The sequence below is a fragment of the Dromaius novaehollandiae genome, chromosome 20 (assembly GCF_036370855.1).
Source record: "Dromaius novaehollandiae isolate bDroNov1 chromosome 20, bDroNov1.hap1, whole genome shotgun sequence".
Taxonomy (NCBI): domain Eukaryota; kingdom Metazoa; phylum Chordata; class Aves; order Casuariiformes; family Dromaiidae; genus Dromaius; species Dromaius novaehollandiae.
Genome location: NC_088117.1, coordinates 8,817,895 through 8,838,440, shown reverse-complemented (window position 1 = coordinate 8,838,440; position 20,546 = coordinate 8,817,895). Strand labels below are relative to the sequence as shown.

General features: G+C 44.9%; 1 protein-coding gene across 3 annotated transcripts in view; it reads right to left on the bottom strand.

Annotated features, from left to right (window-relative positions):
• Positions 1 to 854: 854 nt before the first annotated feature.
• The window catches only part of ABL1 (ABL proto-oncogene 1, non-receptor tyrosine kinase), an 82,770-nt gene continuing 63,078 nt past the window's right edge, over positions 855 to 20,546 (bottom strand). For all 3 annotated transcript variants that reach the window (XM_026101755.2, XM_026101757.2, XM_026101756.2), the window contains 8 exons: positions 17,759 to 18,031; positions 13,795 to 13,879; positions 13,254 to 13,431; positions 10,680 to 10,864; positions 8,417 to 8,569; positions 7,730 to 7,819; positions 7,216 to 7,380; positions 855 to 4,642 (listed from right to left, as the gene is read on the bottom strand). In XM_026101755.2, coding sequence (XP_025957540.1) covers positions 2,943 to 4,642; positions 7,216 to 7,380; positions 7,730 to 7,819; positions 8,417 to 8,569; positions 10,680 to 10,864; positions 13,254 to 13,431; positions 13,795 to 13,879; positions 17,759 to 18,031 — 2,829 coding nt within the window. In that variant the 3' untranslated portion in view covers positions 855 to 2,942. The remainder of the gene's footprint in view (positions 4,643 to 7,215; positions 7,381 to 7,729; positions 7,820 to 8,416; positions 8,570 to 10,679; positions 10,865 to 13,253; positions 13,432 to 13,794; positions 13,880 to 17,758; positions 18,032 to 20,546) is intronic.

The window sequence follows — 20,546 nt, the reverse complement described above, 5'->3', positions numbered from 1 at the left end:
AAAATTAGGCGACCTGAGTCCTAACCTTGCTATGTCACGGAGCGATCCCGTGACCCGGGGCACAGCACTCTCACTTTGATCTGCCTTTGTTTCCTTCTCATCCTTTTCTACCGTCTGTTTAGCATCTTCATTATTCAAGGCAGAGTCTGTCTCACTTTAGACATCGCTCAGCACGAGGCACCAAGCATCCTAGTACAGTCCCTCCATTAAGATTTGCTGGAAAGGCCCAAGGTAGTCTGAAAACAGGAAATAAAGACAGACTTCTGGAAACATTATCTCAATTTTTTTAGACAGAAAACCTGCAAAGTGAGAGCGCTGTGGCCGTACGGCTTGACAACATCTGAGCCGAGCGGGAAGCTCTCTGCTCCCGGTCGGTGTTCAGAGCATCGTGCCAAGCGTGTCTCAAACGGCTGCTGTGCTGCGAGGGATTGGGGAGGGAGCAGCCAGAACTGCTCGAGAAGAGAAACTCACGGGTCGTTTCGCAGCAGAGAAGGAAAAAAAACCCCAATGGCAGCTGAAACACAGAATACAAACTGAATTAACAACAGCATTTGGAAGGCAAGTTTAAAGTCAAACCCATGATTTAAATTTCATTCAAAGCAACAAAGTCTTTGCCTTGAAACAGGTGACAACGTAGTCTTTATTCTGCTGCACCTTTTTTTTTTGTTTTGCACTTTCCTGAGTTTTCAAAGCTAGGTCAAAAGGATCTAGCAACTCACTGCCGCCTGTTTGCGAGCAGCCGGCATCCCAGAAGGCCCCCAGGAACCACTGGAACAGGGAATGCCTCTTTTCAAGTGCAGCGTCTGGGGAGAGGTAACCGGGTTTGAAAAGCCTTGTTAACAGACAAACACAAGTTTTCCTCAACATTGATTTATTTTTAAATATACTACGCAACAGAGACTGGAATAAAAAAATGAATCAAAAAAATGAAACACAGAAAGAGAGGAGGAAGAATTGAAAGTCATGTACAGAAACAATCTGTACTGGACCAAAATAAAGGGGAAACAACCCCCTTAAGTATCACAGAGATGAAGGACAGAGCTATTTACACACTGTATAAAAGACAAGTCTACAAAAGTGTGTAATAACGAGATACAAATGTATAATATAGTGGCACAATATGTTATCAAAGTAAAAACAGTACCTCCAGGAAAGAGACAGTCCAAGGATTTTTTTTTTCTTACATTTTTAAAGGCAGCCTGTGGCAGAAGTGTGTATTTTCTCTTAAACATTTGTCATGTGTTAAGTCACGGCTGTTTGTGAGGGCGAGAAGTGGCGTGAACACACAAAAGAGTGAACTACTGGAAATCATATACAAAACAAACAGTTCCAAAGAGAAAATAATAAAATACAATTGAAGGCAATTAGTGTTTAAGATACACAATAGGGGTCACAAGAGTTACAGGGAGAACAGGACATGGAAAAATGGTGTTTTTTTCCTCGTTTGGAACTGTTAAAAGGAGTTAAATTGCACTGTTAATAGCCCTAAACCTTGTTCTTTCACTATGGTCACAAGTCACAGTTAGTTCCCAGTCGTGTTGCATTAGTTGGGAAGGTCACAGGACCTTGGAAAGGCAGCACAGGAGTCCTGCTGTCAGCGTTTTGTGGCAGTGGCCTTGGGAGATGCCCCCAAGAGAAGTGTCCGCAGTCTTCACAGATCCTTGTTTGATGCTGGATGGAACCACATGGGCATGAAGGTGACGGATGGCTTCAGCCCCAAAGCACTGGCATTTGAGCTCTTCAATGGGATCTAGCATTGGCACAGAAAGGGAGGTGTCACCGCCCCCCGAAGCACAGGACTCTGTGGGAGAGCCGAAAGCAGCTCCAATACAGCTCTTACCTCTGCTCATTGCTCCTCTGGAGCTCATAGAACAGAAGTGGCTGGAAATTCAACTAGACAAACAGCAGCTCTTGCCCGTCTGCAATGTGCAAACTCAGCTGAAACAGCCGCTGGAGGCACAGCGGTATCTTCGAGCTCATCCTAAGCTATCTCTCCCTGCTGCAACCTCTCCGTCCCTCACTGAGCGATGCAGTAATTCCTTGCTCAGCACCAGCCTACTGCTCCCAGACCCGCTCGGCAACCCTCCACCCCAGACTCCAGCCCAGCTGATGTTAAATCTCACAAGAGCATGACAGCAATGTCCTCCTTCTTCAGACCTTCTCCAGTCCTTCATCGCTACCAAGAGAGATCCACAAACAGGCTCCCGTGCCACTACATTAGTGGGTGCTGTTTACAAAATTTTGAACCCAAGCAACTCATCTGGGCTCAACAACATTACGGAATTGCTGAAAACACAGCTATGAAGGGCAGCAGGTGGAATCACAGGAAGAATTTGAGTAAACATCACTTGTAGTGTTCTGTCATTAAAAAGTTACATTAAAAGTCCCCCCCACCCCGCCCCACACCTCCCAAGCTCCCAATCTGTTGCATTAACATCAGTAAATGTCCGACTCAGGCCAGGGTTATGTGCTGCAACTCCCCCAAGAAAAGCCGTGGGTATATTGCTATTCAAACACTCATCCTCATGTACAGTGGGGCAGAGGGAGGGAATGAAAATGCAGTAGGAAGTCCTCCCGAGGAGGACAGCATCTCAGCGTCCACCAGTCTCGCTTCAGTCTTAATGGCCTGTCCGGAACAATAAAATATTAATAAGAAGGCATGGTGTGACATCAGCATTTAGACTTGTAGTCCACAAGGCAAGAACTCCACAGATAAGACGATTGTGAGTATATGAGTCACAGGGAACCTGGGTTAAGAGGGTGGAAAGTGCCTCTTGACCACAGCCCTGCTCTTTGGAGCTGGGGCATCCATTATCAGTCTGTGTCTTTTGCACATCTCTAACCTGAAGGCCCCAGTCCTTTGTCAGTCCACACATGCTATTATTCTCTCCACAGTTGGCTTTGGCCCATTGTGATTTTTTTTTTTTTAAACTTGGCTTCTGCTACCTCTGAACAATGTCACTGATTTCTTTCACCGAACTGAGAAGTTTGCTAAAGTCCTGGGTGGCTGCAGGACCACTGCCAGCTGTGGCTGGGCAGATCTGAAGCTCCCGTAAGTTATTCTCCAGCTTATTGATGGCCTCCCGAAAGGCAAATTTGTTCCTCATCTGCTGAATGGAGTCCACGTAACTCACACAGAAGGTGTAGAGGTTCTTGCCAGCCTCCAAGACAGCGCTGTGGCTTGCCATTTGTTCAGAGTTCTTGCTGATGGCGATCCGCAGAGCCTCAGTGCTTTCCAATACCACTCCTTTAGTGATGGTGCCACTGGCAATCCTCTCTGGGGGCTGTCGGGTCTTCCGCAGGGAGACCCTGGTGGATATGAGAGGGATGAAGGCTGTGGATGATGGCTGGTCCCCACCAGGGGCAGAGGGTACAGATGAGGAAGAGGCAGCTGGGGTTGCTGTGCTCATCAGCAGCTTTGTAGAGGACTGTGGCTTTGGTACAGACGGGATCCCCAGCTTTTTCACACCTTCCCCTGACTGGTTTGGCTTGACAGCATCACTGCTCGCAGCATCTGCAACCTGAGTCAACTGTTTGGATTTAGGACCAGACACCACATCTGCTGCTGCTTCCTGGCTGGGACTGTGAGATACTTTTCCAGGCTTGCCAATGGAGGACGAAGAGAGCGGAAGCGGAGGGGCTGGTTTCAGCTTTGATAACTTCCCTTTGTCCTTCCCTGCCGACTCCGAGGTCTGCTTCAGCCTCCTCATTCGTGGCTCCTCAGCAGAAGCCTTGCTGGCACCTGCAAACCCAGCAGAGTTGGGTTTGGCAGCAGAACCTTGGTCCATCGTCACAGTGGTACCTAAGGCACTGGATTTGACTCCATCATCCTTGTGGAGCACACTGGAGGACGGAGGGGCAGCAGGTTGCCTACGGCCAAGTTTTGGCGTCAGAGTGGGAGGGCTGGAGCCGGGACTTGACTCTGCATCTTTGAACACATCATCAGTGGTCTCTTCATTTTTCTTAAGCAGCCGTGGAGGAGGGGTCACTGTTCCCCTGACAGCAGTGTCAGTCTTGGCTTCATTTGCCCGCTTCCGAGGAAGTGCTGGCTTTTCGCTTTTGTGCCCACCAAAGGTGGAGGAATCAAACTGGCGCCCTGTAGACTGCAAATCCCGAGGCAGAGTCACAGATTTCCACTCTGTGTCCTTCGCTCCATGGGGCACGCAGGAGGCGGAGCAGGACCGTAAGAAACGCTTGCTGGAGTTGGAACTACTCTCCTCTTCAACAGCCACTCCCCGGCTGCTGCTCATTGTGCTGGACTTCTTCCGTAAATGGGGAGATAAAAACCCAGAGTTCCCAGCAACAACCCCGTTGGTGACACCAGCCCCGTTGCTTGGGCTCTGAAACTTGGAGGGGTCAGCTGCGTCCGTAGGAGGTGCAATGAAAGCGCCATTGCCAGCATCCCTGCCCTCCTCCTCCCCTCCTGCCTTGCGGTCCGAGTGGCCGTCCATCTCTCTGAAGGAACTGCTCCTTTTGGGAGGAGTAGGGGCAGTCTTCTTCTTCTTCTTGATAAGGGCACTGAAGAGGTTGGGTTTTTTATCTTTTGGAAGCAACCTCTCATCTTCATTCAAATTGCTCTCCATGGCCACCCTTTCCTTCCGTGGAAGCAGGGGAGAAATGGCAGGTTCGTGCTCCAGAGGGTCTGCAAGGGAACAGAGGAGAGTCTACTGAGCTTTGCCTCAAGAGACAGAACAATCTGTTTTCCTCCAGCATCAAATCGCTGCTGCAGCAGCTCCAAAAAGGTGCAGGCACTGTAAACAGAGAGCCAACTTCAGACCAGGAGTAAAGCAAGTACAGCGGCACTGAAGCCTGGATTGAATGTGGTGCCTAATTTTGCCTGCATTCATTTTTGAAGTGGTCCATATAGGACTTGGTTGCCAGCCTACTCTCCCAGTGGGTTTCTGATTTAAACAGCAATGTACAAATACAAAACGTTTACGTTTTTCCACCATCACACGTGGAGACTTGTCTAAACTTGACAGTGTGAAGTAGATAAATATTAAGAGGCCTTTTCTTTAGTCCCTGCGCTGTTCTGTCTTTCGAACAGCTGACCCTCCGAATTAATGAGGCTTCTCTGCAACCCACCTCAATCCCCAGTCCCCTTGTTCATTTAGATTCTGATGCTCAAAACCTCCTTTCCTGATGTCATCCTTTGCAGGGAATGGAAATAACTTTTTCACAAGCAGAAATGAAGACCCCCTCTGACAGCTGAACACTTCTGGTCGCCTCACTGTGAAGACAGCCAGCCTGGTATAATAATGGAGGAAAGCGAGAGTAACCGCCTCCTCCAGCTCCAGAAGGAAATGATGGGGTGACCCTTTCTCCACTTACAAGAGGTATTTAAAAATGAATAGCGGTTTATAATAAATTTATACCAAGTCCTGAAGGTCCCTGTATTTGACTGACAGGAGGTCTCATTCCCAGGTCAGGCACTCAGATGGCTCCCTAATTCAAGAGAGGAATGCCTTCAGGGCAGCATACACATTTACAGCTCGAGTAGGCAGTAAGAAGGGAGATGAAGCAGTTATAGAGGGAAAGCAGGTCGCTTCTTAGTCACGTTATCGGTGAGTGTCGCATTAAGCGTGGGACTTTGCTTGAGGAGGGGGAACCTGAAGAAAACTAGTTGTGTACTTTGGGAAGACAGCATGCTTCCACAGGTCCATGCTCATTTAAGCTATTCATACATGTCAACTAATGTTGATCTGGACAACCAGAAGAGCTCCCAGAGCACTTTGGGAGGCCATGGTCTTAGTGTGTCTAGAAATAGTGGAGCCGTGAAGATCCAGAGAAAACCAGCAGCTTTCACTGAGGATCTGTTTCCAGCCACAGGACTTGCTATGGAAACACTGACAATTTAAAGTTTTATTGCAGTTTCCCCTTTATGCAAGATATTTTCTTTCATAATAAAGAGTGAAATAATTCTCAGCATAATGTTAAAATCATATTATTCCTGCTGCACTTGAATCTCACAAAGCTCTTAAGTATTTCAAATGAAGTTATTTTACTTCAAAGCTTATAATACTAGGCAATTACATTTCCTATATATGGCAGGCCAGATTTACTACTGGTCCTTAACAGTGTTGTATTAATTGGGTTATAACAAATAAATACAGGCACACTGTGCTCATTTTTCATGACTTTCTCCTAAGGAATAGGAGATTTTCTGTATTTTCATTAGAAAGTTAAGTCACTATTTATAAATCACTATGTTTCCAAGCCCTTCTATACATAACCTTCCTTTCTAAATCACTAATACTTTCTTCTTCCAACATTTTACATTTCCACCTTTTCTTCCTATTTTCCTAGCAGCACTTTTGCTACTGAAATATGTAGTACTAGGTGGCTTTGTCACTATGCAAAAGACAGCAGTAATATGAATGGTCAGAGAAGGCACCTTTAACAGGAGCTGGAAAAGACCAACACACCTGCAAAATTATATTTTGTTTTACATTGTTATTTTTCAAATGAACTGGATACAAATCCAGGTCTACATTCAGTGTTTAACCATTGCTTTCATTACCTCAGAATGGAAGATACGTGCTTTAAGAAATTGATTGAGAGTTTAATTTCATGGAAGATACTGTAAATACCTCCGTGTCCCTTGCTGAAATTGTATTTGGTACCTGCCAAAAGTAATACTCTTCAGTGCTGCAAGCATAAACCTGGTATGATGGAACAGGGAAGAAACCTCCCTTATGGGGCTTGCTAAACCTGAGCCATCGTCCTGCTTTAAATTATGCAGTTTGGTGGTGTAAAGAGGCTTGAACATAGCAGATTACGCAGCACTCGGCTGCAGTGGGAGATCCCACTGATCCCCCACCAGGGAAGAGAATATGATCAGTGAGCTCTGTGCTCAGGCTCTGGTCTATAGGGAACTGTAGGCAACAGCCATTAAGTTAAAAGAACTTCCAAGGCTTTTCTAAGCAACGGCAGGTATAGCGTCAGTCTCTCAGGCAGCTAAGGATTCACACTCCCGGCTGCTGTGTGTTCGTATCTGGTCCCAAGATTAACAACCTATCTTTCTGCAAAAAATGATAAAAAGAGTCTTCAATCCAGGAAAGCAAACTCAGCAGCCTGCTGCCTGGAAACACAATACCTATCCAGAAAGTCACCTGTCATTAGACACGTCTTTTTCTAAGTGATGACCCAGAGCTGACCATATACTTTGTTTTCCTCTGTATTTCCTGAAGGAATAATGACTTAAATAAAACCTACCACATTCCCCCTGGCCTCGAGCATGTGCTGTCTCCAAGCTCTCACTGGCATCTTTGCTTTCAGCAGCTCTCCTTGATGTTCGTGTTTTGGTGGGTAACTCTGGGGCTTGGAGAAAGTTACTCACTACACTCCTCATGCCCTTCTTTCCCAGTTCCTTCTCCACCTCTGCAGTGCACAGAAGAAAAAAAAAAATCACCACAATTAAAATAAAATAAAAACTACTGAGTTGCTCCGCGTTAATAGCACAAAAGAAAAGCAAACAGCACAAAGGTTCCTGAAGGCTGTTCAGCCTTTTGGCCCTTTAAAATCAGGCACGTGCCTATACGCAGAAAAAGCCCGCATGTAATTGCATCTCTCTGCATTCTGCACAGCTTATACCAGGTAGTACGAGGCATGACTGAGCTTCATTGCAAAGCAGCCCGTGAAGTTGTCTAAAAGGAGCTACATGCAGAGTTAAGGATGCAGTTACTCTTTGTCCCTTCTCCAAAAATGGCAAAGAGGGAACGAGACCTACCATCCGATATGCTGGATTCCTGAAACATCGTCTCAAAGGCCTGATGGATCTCGGCAAACGAGGGCCTATCTGAAGGGCTCCACTGCCAGCCTGAAAAAACAACACCACTCAAAACCTCCAGCCAGCCTTACAGACATTCATTACACTACACCGGGAGGAACTAGCTATTACAGCCCCCTTTTTATAAAACGGGCGAGATAAAATATCAACACAGAAACCTGATTTGAAGGGTGCTGGTATCTACAACCACCACTGAGCCGAAGTAACCGTAGGTGCTGAGCACCTCTGGGAAGAAAAACAAAAAAAAATATCACACCATAAGTCACATATTAAAAGGCCACAGTGGAAGAGCAACACTCAATCCCTTAAGAAGCCTAATGAAGCTCCTCCTTCATCCTCAGAGCACAAGCTTTTCTTTAAATTGTCATAAAACAGGAGATAAACATTGAGCTGAAAACCAAATCTCTCCCACAGGCCTGTGCGCTCCCAGTAGAAAGAATAGCTGGCTTCATAGTGTTTTCATCCTCCGGGCAAAGTAGTTTTAACCAAGCACTTCCACACGGCATTGCATCTTCCCTGGAAATGCAGAGGGTTCCTCATGCCTTGCTGCATGTGACCCGATCCAGGCACTTTTACTGCATCTCTGCAGAGCTAAAAGCAGCATTTGCAGGGCTTTGCAACACTTACATGCTCTCATGAGCTCGTAAACTTTCTCAGGACAGCCTTCAGGGCGCTCCATACGGTAATCTTTCTCCAGCAGCTCATAGACCTGAGACAGGTCGATCCCGGGGTACGGGGACATGCCGTACGTCGCAATTTCCCACAGCAGAACACCAAAGGCTGCAGTGAAGAAATCAATAAGCTTAGTTTTCACCTTAAATTTGAGAGGATATTTAGTGGGAATAGTCAGTAAACAGTGCTGCACGCTTAAACCAGCTCTAGGTGGCTCAGATCCCATGCTCAACAGCAGCTTAAATGTTAAAGCAGCGTAACAAGCCTCTTCGTCAGCACAGACGAGTCTCCCGCAATATGACAGGGTAGAATTAGACTAATTTTCAATGTATCAGTTGTCGCAAACCTGAACGCCCCGAGATCCTTCAAGTCCTATTAAAGGCACAATTAAGAGACTTCACAGTGGATTAGCTGAAACTGTCTCCCTGCTGCACTGCAGTCTCTCTGTCAATTTGACAGCTCCTCTCTCATCTCCAGCCTCTCCCGAGACGACTCGCACGCTGCAGCAGTGCAGTGTTTTTAGGGTGCCCTCTTTCAGCTGCAGCGGGATCTAGAGGGGAAACCCAGGACCCAGCAGCAACTGCAACAAGACAAGGACGGGCCGAGACGTTTTGACCATGGGGAAAGCTGCATGGAAAGCACAACGGGCAATTCAGAAAGGTCCTTAACACAGGTGAGGCATTCAAGCCCCGGACCGAGGCTGGGCGACTAACCCAGGAGTCAGGCACACAGAAGAGACCCAACACCAGTTCAGCAACCTGCAGTAATTAGTTCAGTCACCGTATTCTGTTCTTAACCTGAAGAGAAAGCGATTACAATTCTGCATAAGTAAGGAAATCACATCACATTATATGGTAACACCACCGAGGGCGATTTATGTTAGACATTTTTATGCACCATCGTTTCATTTCTGTCTTCAGGCAGCGAGGTGAAAGCGTCTAAACTCTGGCACGGCTGGCAGCAGCAGTGGCTCCTGGGGACAGCCTGCTCGCTCTCATCCCCGAAGGCTCCCGCCCCGGCTACGGACAGGCACGGTTGGGCTAACCCTAACTACAGATACCCAATATTCCTTTCTGATCTTTTCTCCCAAAGTGCTCTACTACCCAAATATAACAGGGATCCCTGCAGCCACCACAGGAATATGGCAGCATCCTTTGAGACTGCTGCGGGTGCTCCTCAGCCCCCAGCACCATCACACGCCAACAGAAAGCAGGAAAACCGCTTTGGTCAGCCATCACGTACTCCTTGGCAGGCCGTTTTGGGTCTTCCTCCCCCATCACCAAAACATTTCTGTTAGCCATCTCCTAGCAATTCCTTCAGCATAAAACCTTTTTCTGTCTAGTTCCCCAGAAACTCCAAAAAACTTCATTGCTGCTTCACTACTTTCCAATGTTTTATACATAGAAGATGCTCAGGATAACATTTTCCAAGGGCCTTTGGAACCAAGTCCCACAAACTTCTATCTTATGCCACTGGGTACTTGTGAAAATTTGACCAACAGCTATGAGAGATACAAAACCCAAAGAAAGGCTGATAAAAAAGAACAACGAGACTTCTTTTTGTGGTCAGATTCGATAGAATTTAGCTCCATTTAGCTAAGCCTAGTCTTATCGCTGGCACCTCAGGGCTCTTCAATAACCATTTGTCATCAAATTTTCTCGCTGCTTCTGCTCATCTCGTTCTAAAGATTATTCTTTTAAAATGCAGAAAGACGAGCTTGGAGCTATCACTAGACAGACACACATAATTTTTTTTTTTTTTTTTTAACATAAAATGAACCAGATCCTCACTTTCTTCCTGAAAGTACTTTGAAAGTTCCTGGCTATATAACAGTATATTGCTTCAAAGTTCTGTGCCAGTACCGCATCGAGTCAGTAGTATCGGTGCACTCCAGCCCCATTTCATACATTTCTATAGACTTTACAGCGTGCTTTATTTTCATACTTGCCAGCAATTCACACGTATAAAGTCTGGTCTGCATGTAGATAGCTGTACACACATGGGGCCTCCCAGTCTACTAAAAAAAGCTCAGCATCCTAAGTTTTCCACTCAAGACTGACTTAGCTGAGATTAATTTCCGAACTCTGACCAGCTTATAGAAGAGTATGGCTCAAACCAGGACACCTGCTCTCCTGAACTGTTTCACAAGTGTCCTTCTTGCACAGTCCTGGAAAAAAAAAGCTACAAGCTGAATTAATCTGTACATGCAAATTCTTACCCCAGACATCAGATTTAATGGAGAACTTGTTGTAGGCCAGACTTTCTGGGGCAGTCCACTTGATTGGGAATTTTGCTCCAGCATGGGCAGTGTACGTGTCACCCGTCATTAGCCTGCTCAGGCCAAAATCTGCCACCTTCACCAAGTGGTTCTCCCCTACAAGGCAGTTTCTGGCAGCAAGATCCCTAAAAACCAGAACAAAAATAGGCCATGAGAAGTCTTCATCATCTTGCTTTTAACAGTAGCGAGGAGACCTGCTGTTCCTGAAGAAACCTGGGACTGCACGTGATTTTTTTTTTGATCAGGGTTTACACAAAAATTATGTAGTTATGCGCATACATGTAAGAGGGAAACTTATTTTTCATTCCTGCTTTCTAAGACTGTCATCCAAACTTTTTTTTTTTTAATTTGAAATGAAAGCTTCAAGAAGCCCCCTCACTTTCAATAAAAGCTGCCGCCCTCAGGATAAAAATAATATAAAGAAATGTCAGTTCTCAAGTTATCAATAGCCAAGGATGAGCACTGGGGGAAAAAAAAAATTCTCATGCTTCTCTTTTTCCCCACCTCTCTAACACTTCAGTCACCTTTGACAACAAAAACACCCCTCCCTGCCCAGAACTCCTCTCTGCCCAGGCCCTGCTCAACCACCAGGTTTCACCTCCACGTGTCCTCTTCTTCCTCCCAAGCACAGTATCTCTTATGACACGACTCCTTCACACCATACCAAAAAAAATGGCATCTGACCATATGGACTGCTCAGAGGCTGCACCTACAAGAGCAGCAATCCCAGCTGCCTCACAAGAAGGTGGAAGAAAGCCTGAAGATGTAGCTGCAGGACAACCGGCTGTAAATGCAGTTTCTTATTAACCTTTCAATTAGAAGCAGCTCAAATCTTCAAACAGGAGAGCTTGTGGCCTTTTCAAAACTATCCTGCCTTCTGCTATCAGTACTTACCCGTTTGAAATAACGGACAATAATCCAATTAAGCTTTTCCTCCAAATTTCACCTGCCTCTACTCTGGCAGGTGAGGGATGCACAAATCATACTTGCCACCTCACCTCCCTGGCTCAGATGTGCTGCTAGTGCCATCAGAAACATTTGATGAGTATAAAAAGGTGAAGCACAGGAATACATTTATCCTAATAGTCGGTTTTGCTAAAAACACTTTTTCCAGACTATGCAACAATGAATTAAAAATCGCTTTTACCAGAAAGCTAGAGTGAGATATTCTTTAGATATGAGGCAGACTCTGCTTTTTCATTTGCTTGTTCTGCTCAACGCGGAATAAACTTTAAAAAAAAGTACGTCTTACTAAAGGCCCAATAAATTTTCACGGTGTTTTTGAATATGCCTCATCATCAATGCTGATTACTACAACGTGTGTCTAAACAATAGCTCTTCCTCATAATCAAATTCCTCCTCCTTCCTGATTCATTAAATGAGGTCACAGCCCAGCATTTGAATCTATGGATGTGAATTGTGACAACACTCTTAAAATAATTGGGTAGGTGGGTGTGGGGGTGGCAGATAAGGAAAAACGCTATTTATTTTAGATAAATGGGTCATCAGAAATAAGAGGAAATGAAACGAACAAGAACAGACAAATGGGATTCAAGCAAAACAGTTTTTAAAGTTCACTTCCTCCAGGCTGAGGGGATGAAATACTTTCAACAGAACAAATCAAAGGCTCAAAATTTTAATTTGCAGCACCACCGTTCACTTTATTGACTGACAGAAGCGTTTAAACAGGGCTTTCACGCAGCAAAAGTAACGTCCGTCTTAGAGGAACACCTAGAACTTTACACACGATCTTCATATTTGTCTCTATGAAAAAACATGTGCTGATTTCATAGTCCAGCTAATTGGGCAGGAAAGGTCACGCTATGGCACAGAGAACATCTTGTATTAAACACAGCAAATCTCAAACCTTTGCCCAGGATGTGTCATTATATTGCTAGGAGACCATTTCTACAGACAAAGAACGCAAAGCCCTAGCCATAACTGCAGCACACTTAAAGGTCAAAGTCTCTAAGACTTTAAGACTGCAAAGATGCTTATTAAAGTGAAATATGCAATCTGAACCATAGTGGAAAACAATCCCTACAGAGATGGGGGGGGGAAAAAAAAAAAGCTGAAACAAGAATGAACACATGACAAGAGACACTAAGTGGGTGGCTTTGCTGTGAGCACCTGTACACACAGAAGTAACATCAGTCTACATCAGGTTTAAATGGTTGTTAGAACCAAGGAAGAACAGTAGCTTATCCAGTCCATTAAGAGCCTGTTATTTTAGGAAGCATTTACATTAAGTCCCTTGTCAAAAATACGCAAGTACTGACACGTCTTTAACCTGCATCTACTGCAAAGGTAAGAAAAACTACCCTGGCAGAAAAGCAATGTGAAGACCAGCCTATAGACAGGATAATATACTGTAGCAGAATACAACACACTAGAGTGTTAAATGTAGGACACCTACCACATCTGAATTCAGTGCTGCAATAATCTGAAAGGCAGGAAAATAAATCAAAGGGGTTTTGGTGCTTGAGATTCAGGGGTGCTCTCTGTCCTTCCTACCTGTGAATGAAGTTCTTCTTCTCCAGGTACTCCATGGCTGAGGAGATCTGAGTTGCCATGTACAGCAGCACTACAGCATTCACCTCCTGACGGTTACACTCACGCAGATAATCCAACAGATTCCCATATGTCATGAACTCCGTAATGATGTAGAAAGGAGGCTCCCGTGTGCATACCCCTAAGGACCAACATAAAGCTTGAATTTTGGAGAAGATCTGTGCACCTTCAGTTTTTCCCCCCCCCCCCAGGGCAATTTATAGCTCTAGAAGGCAGAAATATAGTGCTTGCATATAGAATGAATTTTGGTTGGAATTGGTTAAAAGACAGTTTTAATTTCCCGCTTAAGACTCTTGCAACTTAAATGTTAGGGAGAAGAGATCATTAAAAATTATGTATTACTGGTACAAATTGTGAATTTCACCAGACAATAAGTGTCTGTATTTAAAGCCTTGGTACGGTAAGCAGCTTATCTGCTCCTTAACATCCATATCACTGCACAAGGGTTTAGTTCAAATCCCTCTGCTTGGTATTTATCACTTACCTAATAATTGCACCAGGTTCGGATGCTTGATCTCCTTCATTACTGCGGCTTCTTTCAAGAACTCTTCCACCTCCATGGTATCCTCCTGCAGAATAACAGGAAAGCGTTAGCAAGGCCAGCATGCACAAAAGAGGAGCAGGTTTTTGTCTGAGGACGGAAAAAGAACCACAAACCGACAATATAAACCACAGTTCTTCCAAGGTAGTTTTTCCCTGTAGCTGCAACACAGTGCCAGGGAATTATGAATACTGTGGGGGGTTTTTTGTAGGATTTTTAAAAACAGATTTTATCATCCTTATTCTAAGGGGAGTTTTGGGGCAAAGAAGATCCATATTTGTGCAGGATCACTCAGGAGTTGCAAAGGGAAAGGCCAAATGTGCACCTAACAGGGAAAAAAGGTAACATAAAATAAACAGTAAGGGAAGAAACAAGAAAGGAAAAAAAAGGGAAGTATAGACCACAGTCGAATGCTTGAGAAGCCGCTGAAATGCAGACCCCCCAGTTTCACTGGGTATGGGCAGGAAATGCCCACTCGCAGGCAGGGCAGCACGAGCGAGGGCAGTTGCTCCGTAGCTGAAAGCCCGAGGTTTCACACATTCCGTTTCTGGCTTTTAGTGCCCGACCCATGACGTAACTGTTCTGGGCAGATGTGTCACTACCTATTTGCTGAGCGCCATAAAGTTGCTTGGCACAACACAAAACTGAGGAAGATACAGTCTTGCTCAAAAGACACACATTCTGCAGCAAATACACCCCAGATGGCCGGAAGGTCATTTCAAAGTGGTGCAAAAATATAGATCTATTTCTAAAGCAGCGTTTCTTTCTATATCCATATTTTTTTCAGCGGTGGATTAATGCTGACAGCCTACATGGACGAAGTGTTTTAAGGAAGGATTGGAAAGGATTTACTGCTGCTGGTGAGAACGATAACGGAGGGCTGCTGCCGCCGTGAGATCCAGCCAACACTCTGCTTTGCAGTTAGCAACGAGAACCTTCTTCAAACAGCTTCGTTGCATCATTTACTACGCGTTGCCAATTAGTTTGATTGGCAGCTGTAATGTTCTGAACGCGCTCCGTCAATTCTAATAGTCCAAAGGTCCTCGTGAGCAGAACTTTAAACCATTTTCTTTGGCAAAAGAAACTGGGTTAATAATCCAAGTTGCAAAATGACCCTAAATACGCCCCTATCTTAGGTATGCTGTACAAACCCTGACAGCTTTGCTCTGTATAGTTGCGCCGTTGTTTTAAGTCTCCTACCTCTCAGTGACTAATCTAATAAAGGGAAGCGTACAGAGAATTACTGCAACAATGATGTCTGAAAATACAGTCTCATGAAAAGGATCAGACTCATCCAGTTTCAATCTTCTATTGTATAAAACCACAGAATAAGTAAAACGGTTCCAGCAATATTTTCCTAGCAAAGACCAGGATCATACCTTGACTTTGACTTAAAGAAACCACCTCGAGGGACACTAGGGTTGCGTGTGCCTAGTTTAAAACAGAGGCTTCTCTGCTCAAAATAAATAAAAAGGCAGTCCTAATGGACGTGGCCTAGTCATCTGTGCGAGGAGAAGCATGCTGAGATGACCAGCTCATGCCAGCTCAACCATCAGTCGGCCCTCACAGAGCAACAGGTTTTGGTAGCCGTCAACAGCAGCTGGATTTAGCCCCACCATAGGCAGGTCACAAGGTGTCACCACCAGCTACCAGGTCCCTGCCTGCCTGGTCCACCTTTCCATCACTACCAGGTGTAAAAACACCAATGCCAGGTGTGTCGTGGTACAAGAAAAGACCCTCATTAGTACTGATGTGTCCTGTCCACAGAGTTTCCAGTGGAATATCTCAATGGGAAACAGCTCAGCGCCAACACAGCGGCTAGCACTCCACAGTTAATGCAACTGAAAACCAGCCTGTGCTACTTTTGCCTCGTGTTGTCATCTTCCAGTCTTCTGAGCTAGCTGTGAGCTGCATTTAGACACTCGAGGGAGAGCTGAACAACAAATGGGCGTTCCTAAGCATCGCCGTTCAAAAAGAAGCTGGAAGGTTTCTTTCTTCTAGTTTTCCCTCTCCTTTATCCTTTCTTACACAGTACCTGAGGTAGATGGGCAAGGAGCAAGAGGAGACATACGAAGCTGTGAAAAATATTCCCTCATAGGAAAATAAAGAGAGTCATTTGAGTGTGTGTGAAGCAGCTGCGGAGGGCTTGTTTTCCCATGGAGAACTGGAATATAAAGGTGATTTCAAAATATTTCCCAAAACTTTGAAGAAAGCCATAATCCCACCTGTCAGGCAGCAGACTGATGGAGTTAAGGAAAGTGGATTATAAATTTGCTTTTAAGGATGGTTTTAGTGTGCATAATTTCAGACTGAGCTTTTTCCTCAAGACTCTTTTTGGGTATTCTGACATTTCCCAGGGGGACATGCTGCTCCATATTACATTATGAGCTACTCTTAGTCATGTTTCATTAAATATTTATTTGACATATTCGAAACAACCATGCTCTGCATTGAGGCTTCTCCTTTTGCACAGATATCCCATAGGATAACGCACAGTCTGCCTGTGTTGATAGGTTTTAGAGAGAAGAAAGGAATGCAACAATTACTATTTGGAGCAAACAAAAAACGTGAAGATGTCAGGTATCCTCAAAGCATAACCACAGACGTTACAGCAAACCTCACGCTCCAGGAAACAGTCGCTCTCCTCTTTCACTGATAAACAAGCATTTTGTTCAGCCTGCTCACATCCCGGCTCCAGCAGCCCGACAGCTCACACGCCGGCCAGCGCGGCGGGACCCGAGCCGCGGAACGCTAGATGTCACCCGCGGCCCGCGCAGGCGGGCGCTCCGGCTCTTCTCGGCGGCGGAGCAGCAACGGGGATCTCCGGCGAACAACAAGAGGCCGAAATGAAAATCCTTCCCGCAGCCATAGCAACCCAGAAATACCGAAGTAGCCACTGTTCAGCAAGTAAGGAAGAAATATTTTCCCCAAATCAGGGAAACTTTCTTCTGCTGACACTAAAACATCTATACAGCTCTCTCCATTTCAAAATTCCCTGTGCAAAAAACTAGAAAGAAACAAACACAAACCCTCTGCTGTTTGTTTCTGTAAGCCCAAACCACATCCCCATTCGAGGAAGGAGAACATGGTGTCAAGTTAGCATAAACTCTTATTAAGCAATCAAATGCAATGTGTGCGGATGGTGCCAGAAGATCTCAAGACACTTTTATAAACATAAATGAATTAGCAATGACCTTATGAACTGCCGGAGCATTATTTGCATTTCAAGAGACAAGGAAACCAAGCTACAGAGAAATTAACAGTGCAGAGCCAAAACAGAACTCTGATTATCTGACTCCTTGTTAAAGCCACTTACAAAATTTAATATATTTTAGCTTGGATACACTTTTTCCTCCTCTTGTATCTTTCGATTGTGCACAGCTGTGAACAACTGCTCAGGGTTTCCAGGTACATAGGGAGCTTGTCCTTTGGGAAAGATGCCACATAAGACAGACAATCAAAGCATTAAAAGTCTCCCTGACACAGCTTTTGAATTTTATGTTGCATGAGTCACAGTCCACAATTTTCCTTATTACAACAGCTTGTATCAATGTGCTCATGTGTGAACAGCTCACGTTTGCCATTGCCTGAATGTGAGACATCACAGCACTATTTACTTTTGTAAGGTTTTTCTTCTGCTCTAAAGTAAAAATTGCACTGTTGCCATCCTCCTCCTTAGTTACAACTCTTTCAGGTATCACACACAGCTATAATAGAATCAAGTTCTTCCAGAAATACCCAGTGGAAGGGCCTTACTGACGCAGTCTCTTTTCCAGACCTACGGTATGGAAAGAAAGGGCTGCGACCAGCCCAAACTGCCTAACTACGGCTGAGGACAGGCCGACAGCCTGAACTCTGTTCCTGCTGAAAGGAGATGAACAGGAAAGCTCAGAGCTTTGAGCCTTACCTTTAGAGTCTTCACAGCCACTGTAAGGTTGTACTTCTTCCAGACTCCTTCGTACACCTCTCCATACTGCCCTCCACCGAGCTTGTGCTTCATAGTGATGTCAGTTCGTTCAATCTCCCATTTGTCGTAGTTTGGAGACACTCCGTAAATAGTGGGTTTATTGCGTTTGGGTGCTGGGTAGTGTAGAGTGGTGATGAGGCCATCTGCTACAGTCGAATGATGATGGACCAACTCTGCTAACGTGTTGAAGCGGCTCTCTGAAGAGACATACAACTAGGGAGCAAGGAGAAAGAGAAAGTTCATTCACAAAATGCATATTGGGGCGTTTACATAGAAACTACATTGTAAAATTCGGACAGCAGTGTGTTGTATCACCTCTACTTGGCCTGCAATCCTGTGAGCTCAACCTGCTGTCTAACTAGCTCAGAGCCAAGAAAAAACAATGCTTATAGGAGAAATCCAAGGATTCAGGGAAAACCCATGGACTTTTATGAACCAGTACGGAATTAATGATTGTAAAATATCATTAGATTGGCATGCTACTGCTTAAAATGTCTTTTTTCATAAGGCTAGCGAGTAAAGATTGTGCAATGTGTTTTGAAGAGCAGGGGATGTCCACCTCAGTGTCTTGAACACATTACTATTTCAGTTATGACATTTTACCTGCCTAAATTCTCCTTGAAGTTTCATTAGCATTTTGGTGGCTTCCCTGCGTCTGGCCTAAGCTTCTGCATAGTATTGTGTGTGAAGTTAGACAGCTGGTCTGCTCCTTTCCTGTGCTGGGCACAGATCTATAACGCACTTTAAGGTCTCACTGTACAGAGGCAATGCACAGAAATAAAAGCACTGCCTTTGAATGAGAGCCTGCTGCGGGGCATGGTAACCCATGCTTCGTTACCTTTTTAACATTTACACTGAAGATGCATTTTGAGGCTAAAAACCTATTAAAGATACTAGACAAGTAACTCCTTTCCACCACAACTCGGTATTTCCGTTTTCACACTCAACCCCAGTCTTCTACTAGGGAAGGTGGCAAAAGCTAGAAACGTGATAAAAAGTGATGCTGATAATCCCTGAAGTAGAAGGAGAAAACTCTGTTTTACTGGTGCCTGCACTAGAAGTGGTATACAGAAGATGGAAGGCTTCCATGTTTCGTATAAAGGACCAAGGTCTGGCAAAGGACAACCTTGCCGAAAGAAGCACTGTGTTAGGTCTCCCATATTTCTGCCCATGAAATATCAACTTATGGAAAAGAGTGCAATGCACTGGTCCCTATGGTACACATTATATGTAGATAGCTATGCTCAAATTTCCTGAATGCTTCTGACTCGCTGTATAAGCACTGAAGAGTTCACCAGTGCTTGTGCAGTGGCCATCTGTCTGGGATTTTGGGAGGCCAGGAAGCTGACAGGGCTGCCAGGCATCCTGAAATCCCAGACTTGGGGCCAAATTCCGTTTCTTCCACCTAGACAGAATTTTTGGATGGAAAAAGAAAATGTGTCTGTGAAGCTCCAGCAATAGGCGGGTATGCCCAGAGAAGGGTGATGCATTTGCAAGAGAGAAAGATGTTTGGAGGGAGAAAAAAGACCTCAAAGTTGAGAAGAGCCTCTGGACTGGAGCTTGGCAATTGCTATGTGGATGTTCCTTCTTTGCAGACATCTGCTTAGCACAGCAAACTCAAAGAGAGGGAATGAGAGGCACTGGAGAAGGTCAAATATCCTCAAGCATATGAGATCAGAAGGACTACGAATAAGAAAAGGTGAGTGAAAAGAGCAGCTGTAGCATCCAAGAAAATCACAAAGGGTTAGAGTGACACTTGTCCAATTTCCTAGTTAAGTTTTTGAGAAAGAGCTAAATGCTTAAGTATGTACAGTGATTATTATGGTTTGTCACTACTGGCAGAAACTGCCCATCTATGTATGCCATGGATTTATTTAAAAGCCATGCTGCAGAAAGGTAAAACGCTCAGCTTAGACTCACAGTGTAACCCAAAACAGCAAAGCACACAAATGAACAACAGCCCCACGGCCAGGTCAGGCGACTGCAGGGGCACTGCGGCTGGCGGCTTTCAAGCTACCCCTTTATCCGTCCATAAGGTTTCTGGGAAATGAGCACTATACAGCATTCAGCACCCAAAAAAAGGCAGCTACAAAAACCTACCTTTCCACTGATGCAAAATCATAACTCCTGGTTAATGGCATTTCCTCGGAGGGCAGCAACACCTGAACTCCAGGGAAGGACAGAACACGCACAGTGGCCAATCTTTCTATTGCTATTTGAACAAAAGCCATGCAAGTAACTCCTCCGGTGACAACACCATTACCTTTGGATGCACACATACGGAGTGGGAGGGCTTTGCACATTAGACTGGAAAAATCCACTTTCCCTTCACTCCTATTTTTCTTTTGATACATTTGCTGATAGCAAAGCTCCTACGGAAACTTGTGTCTCTAGCAAATAGAGGCATCCTCCTGGGGAGCATGTTCTCAATCCGGTACCAAAATGGGTCAAATGTTCTTTTGGTGAAGTAACTAGATCAAATCTCATTTCAACACTATGATAAGAAAAACACCTTTCACAGGGGAAGAGGCGAAGTTACCTTAAAAACATCTTCCCGAGAACAGAGAAGGGACAGCATAAAAGAGGTTTTTACAGCTGCAGGGCAAGAACCAAAGAGTTCTTATGATCACGAGTGCTGGCCAGTGGTCTAGACAGCTAAAACAAACCACACCTGTTTGGGAACAACTTCTGGTACTAGCAGCTCACAAATTACATTGAAGAGTAAAAT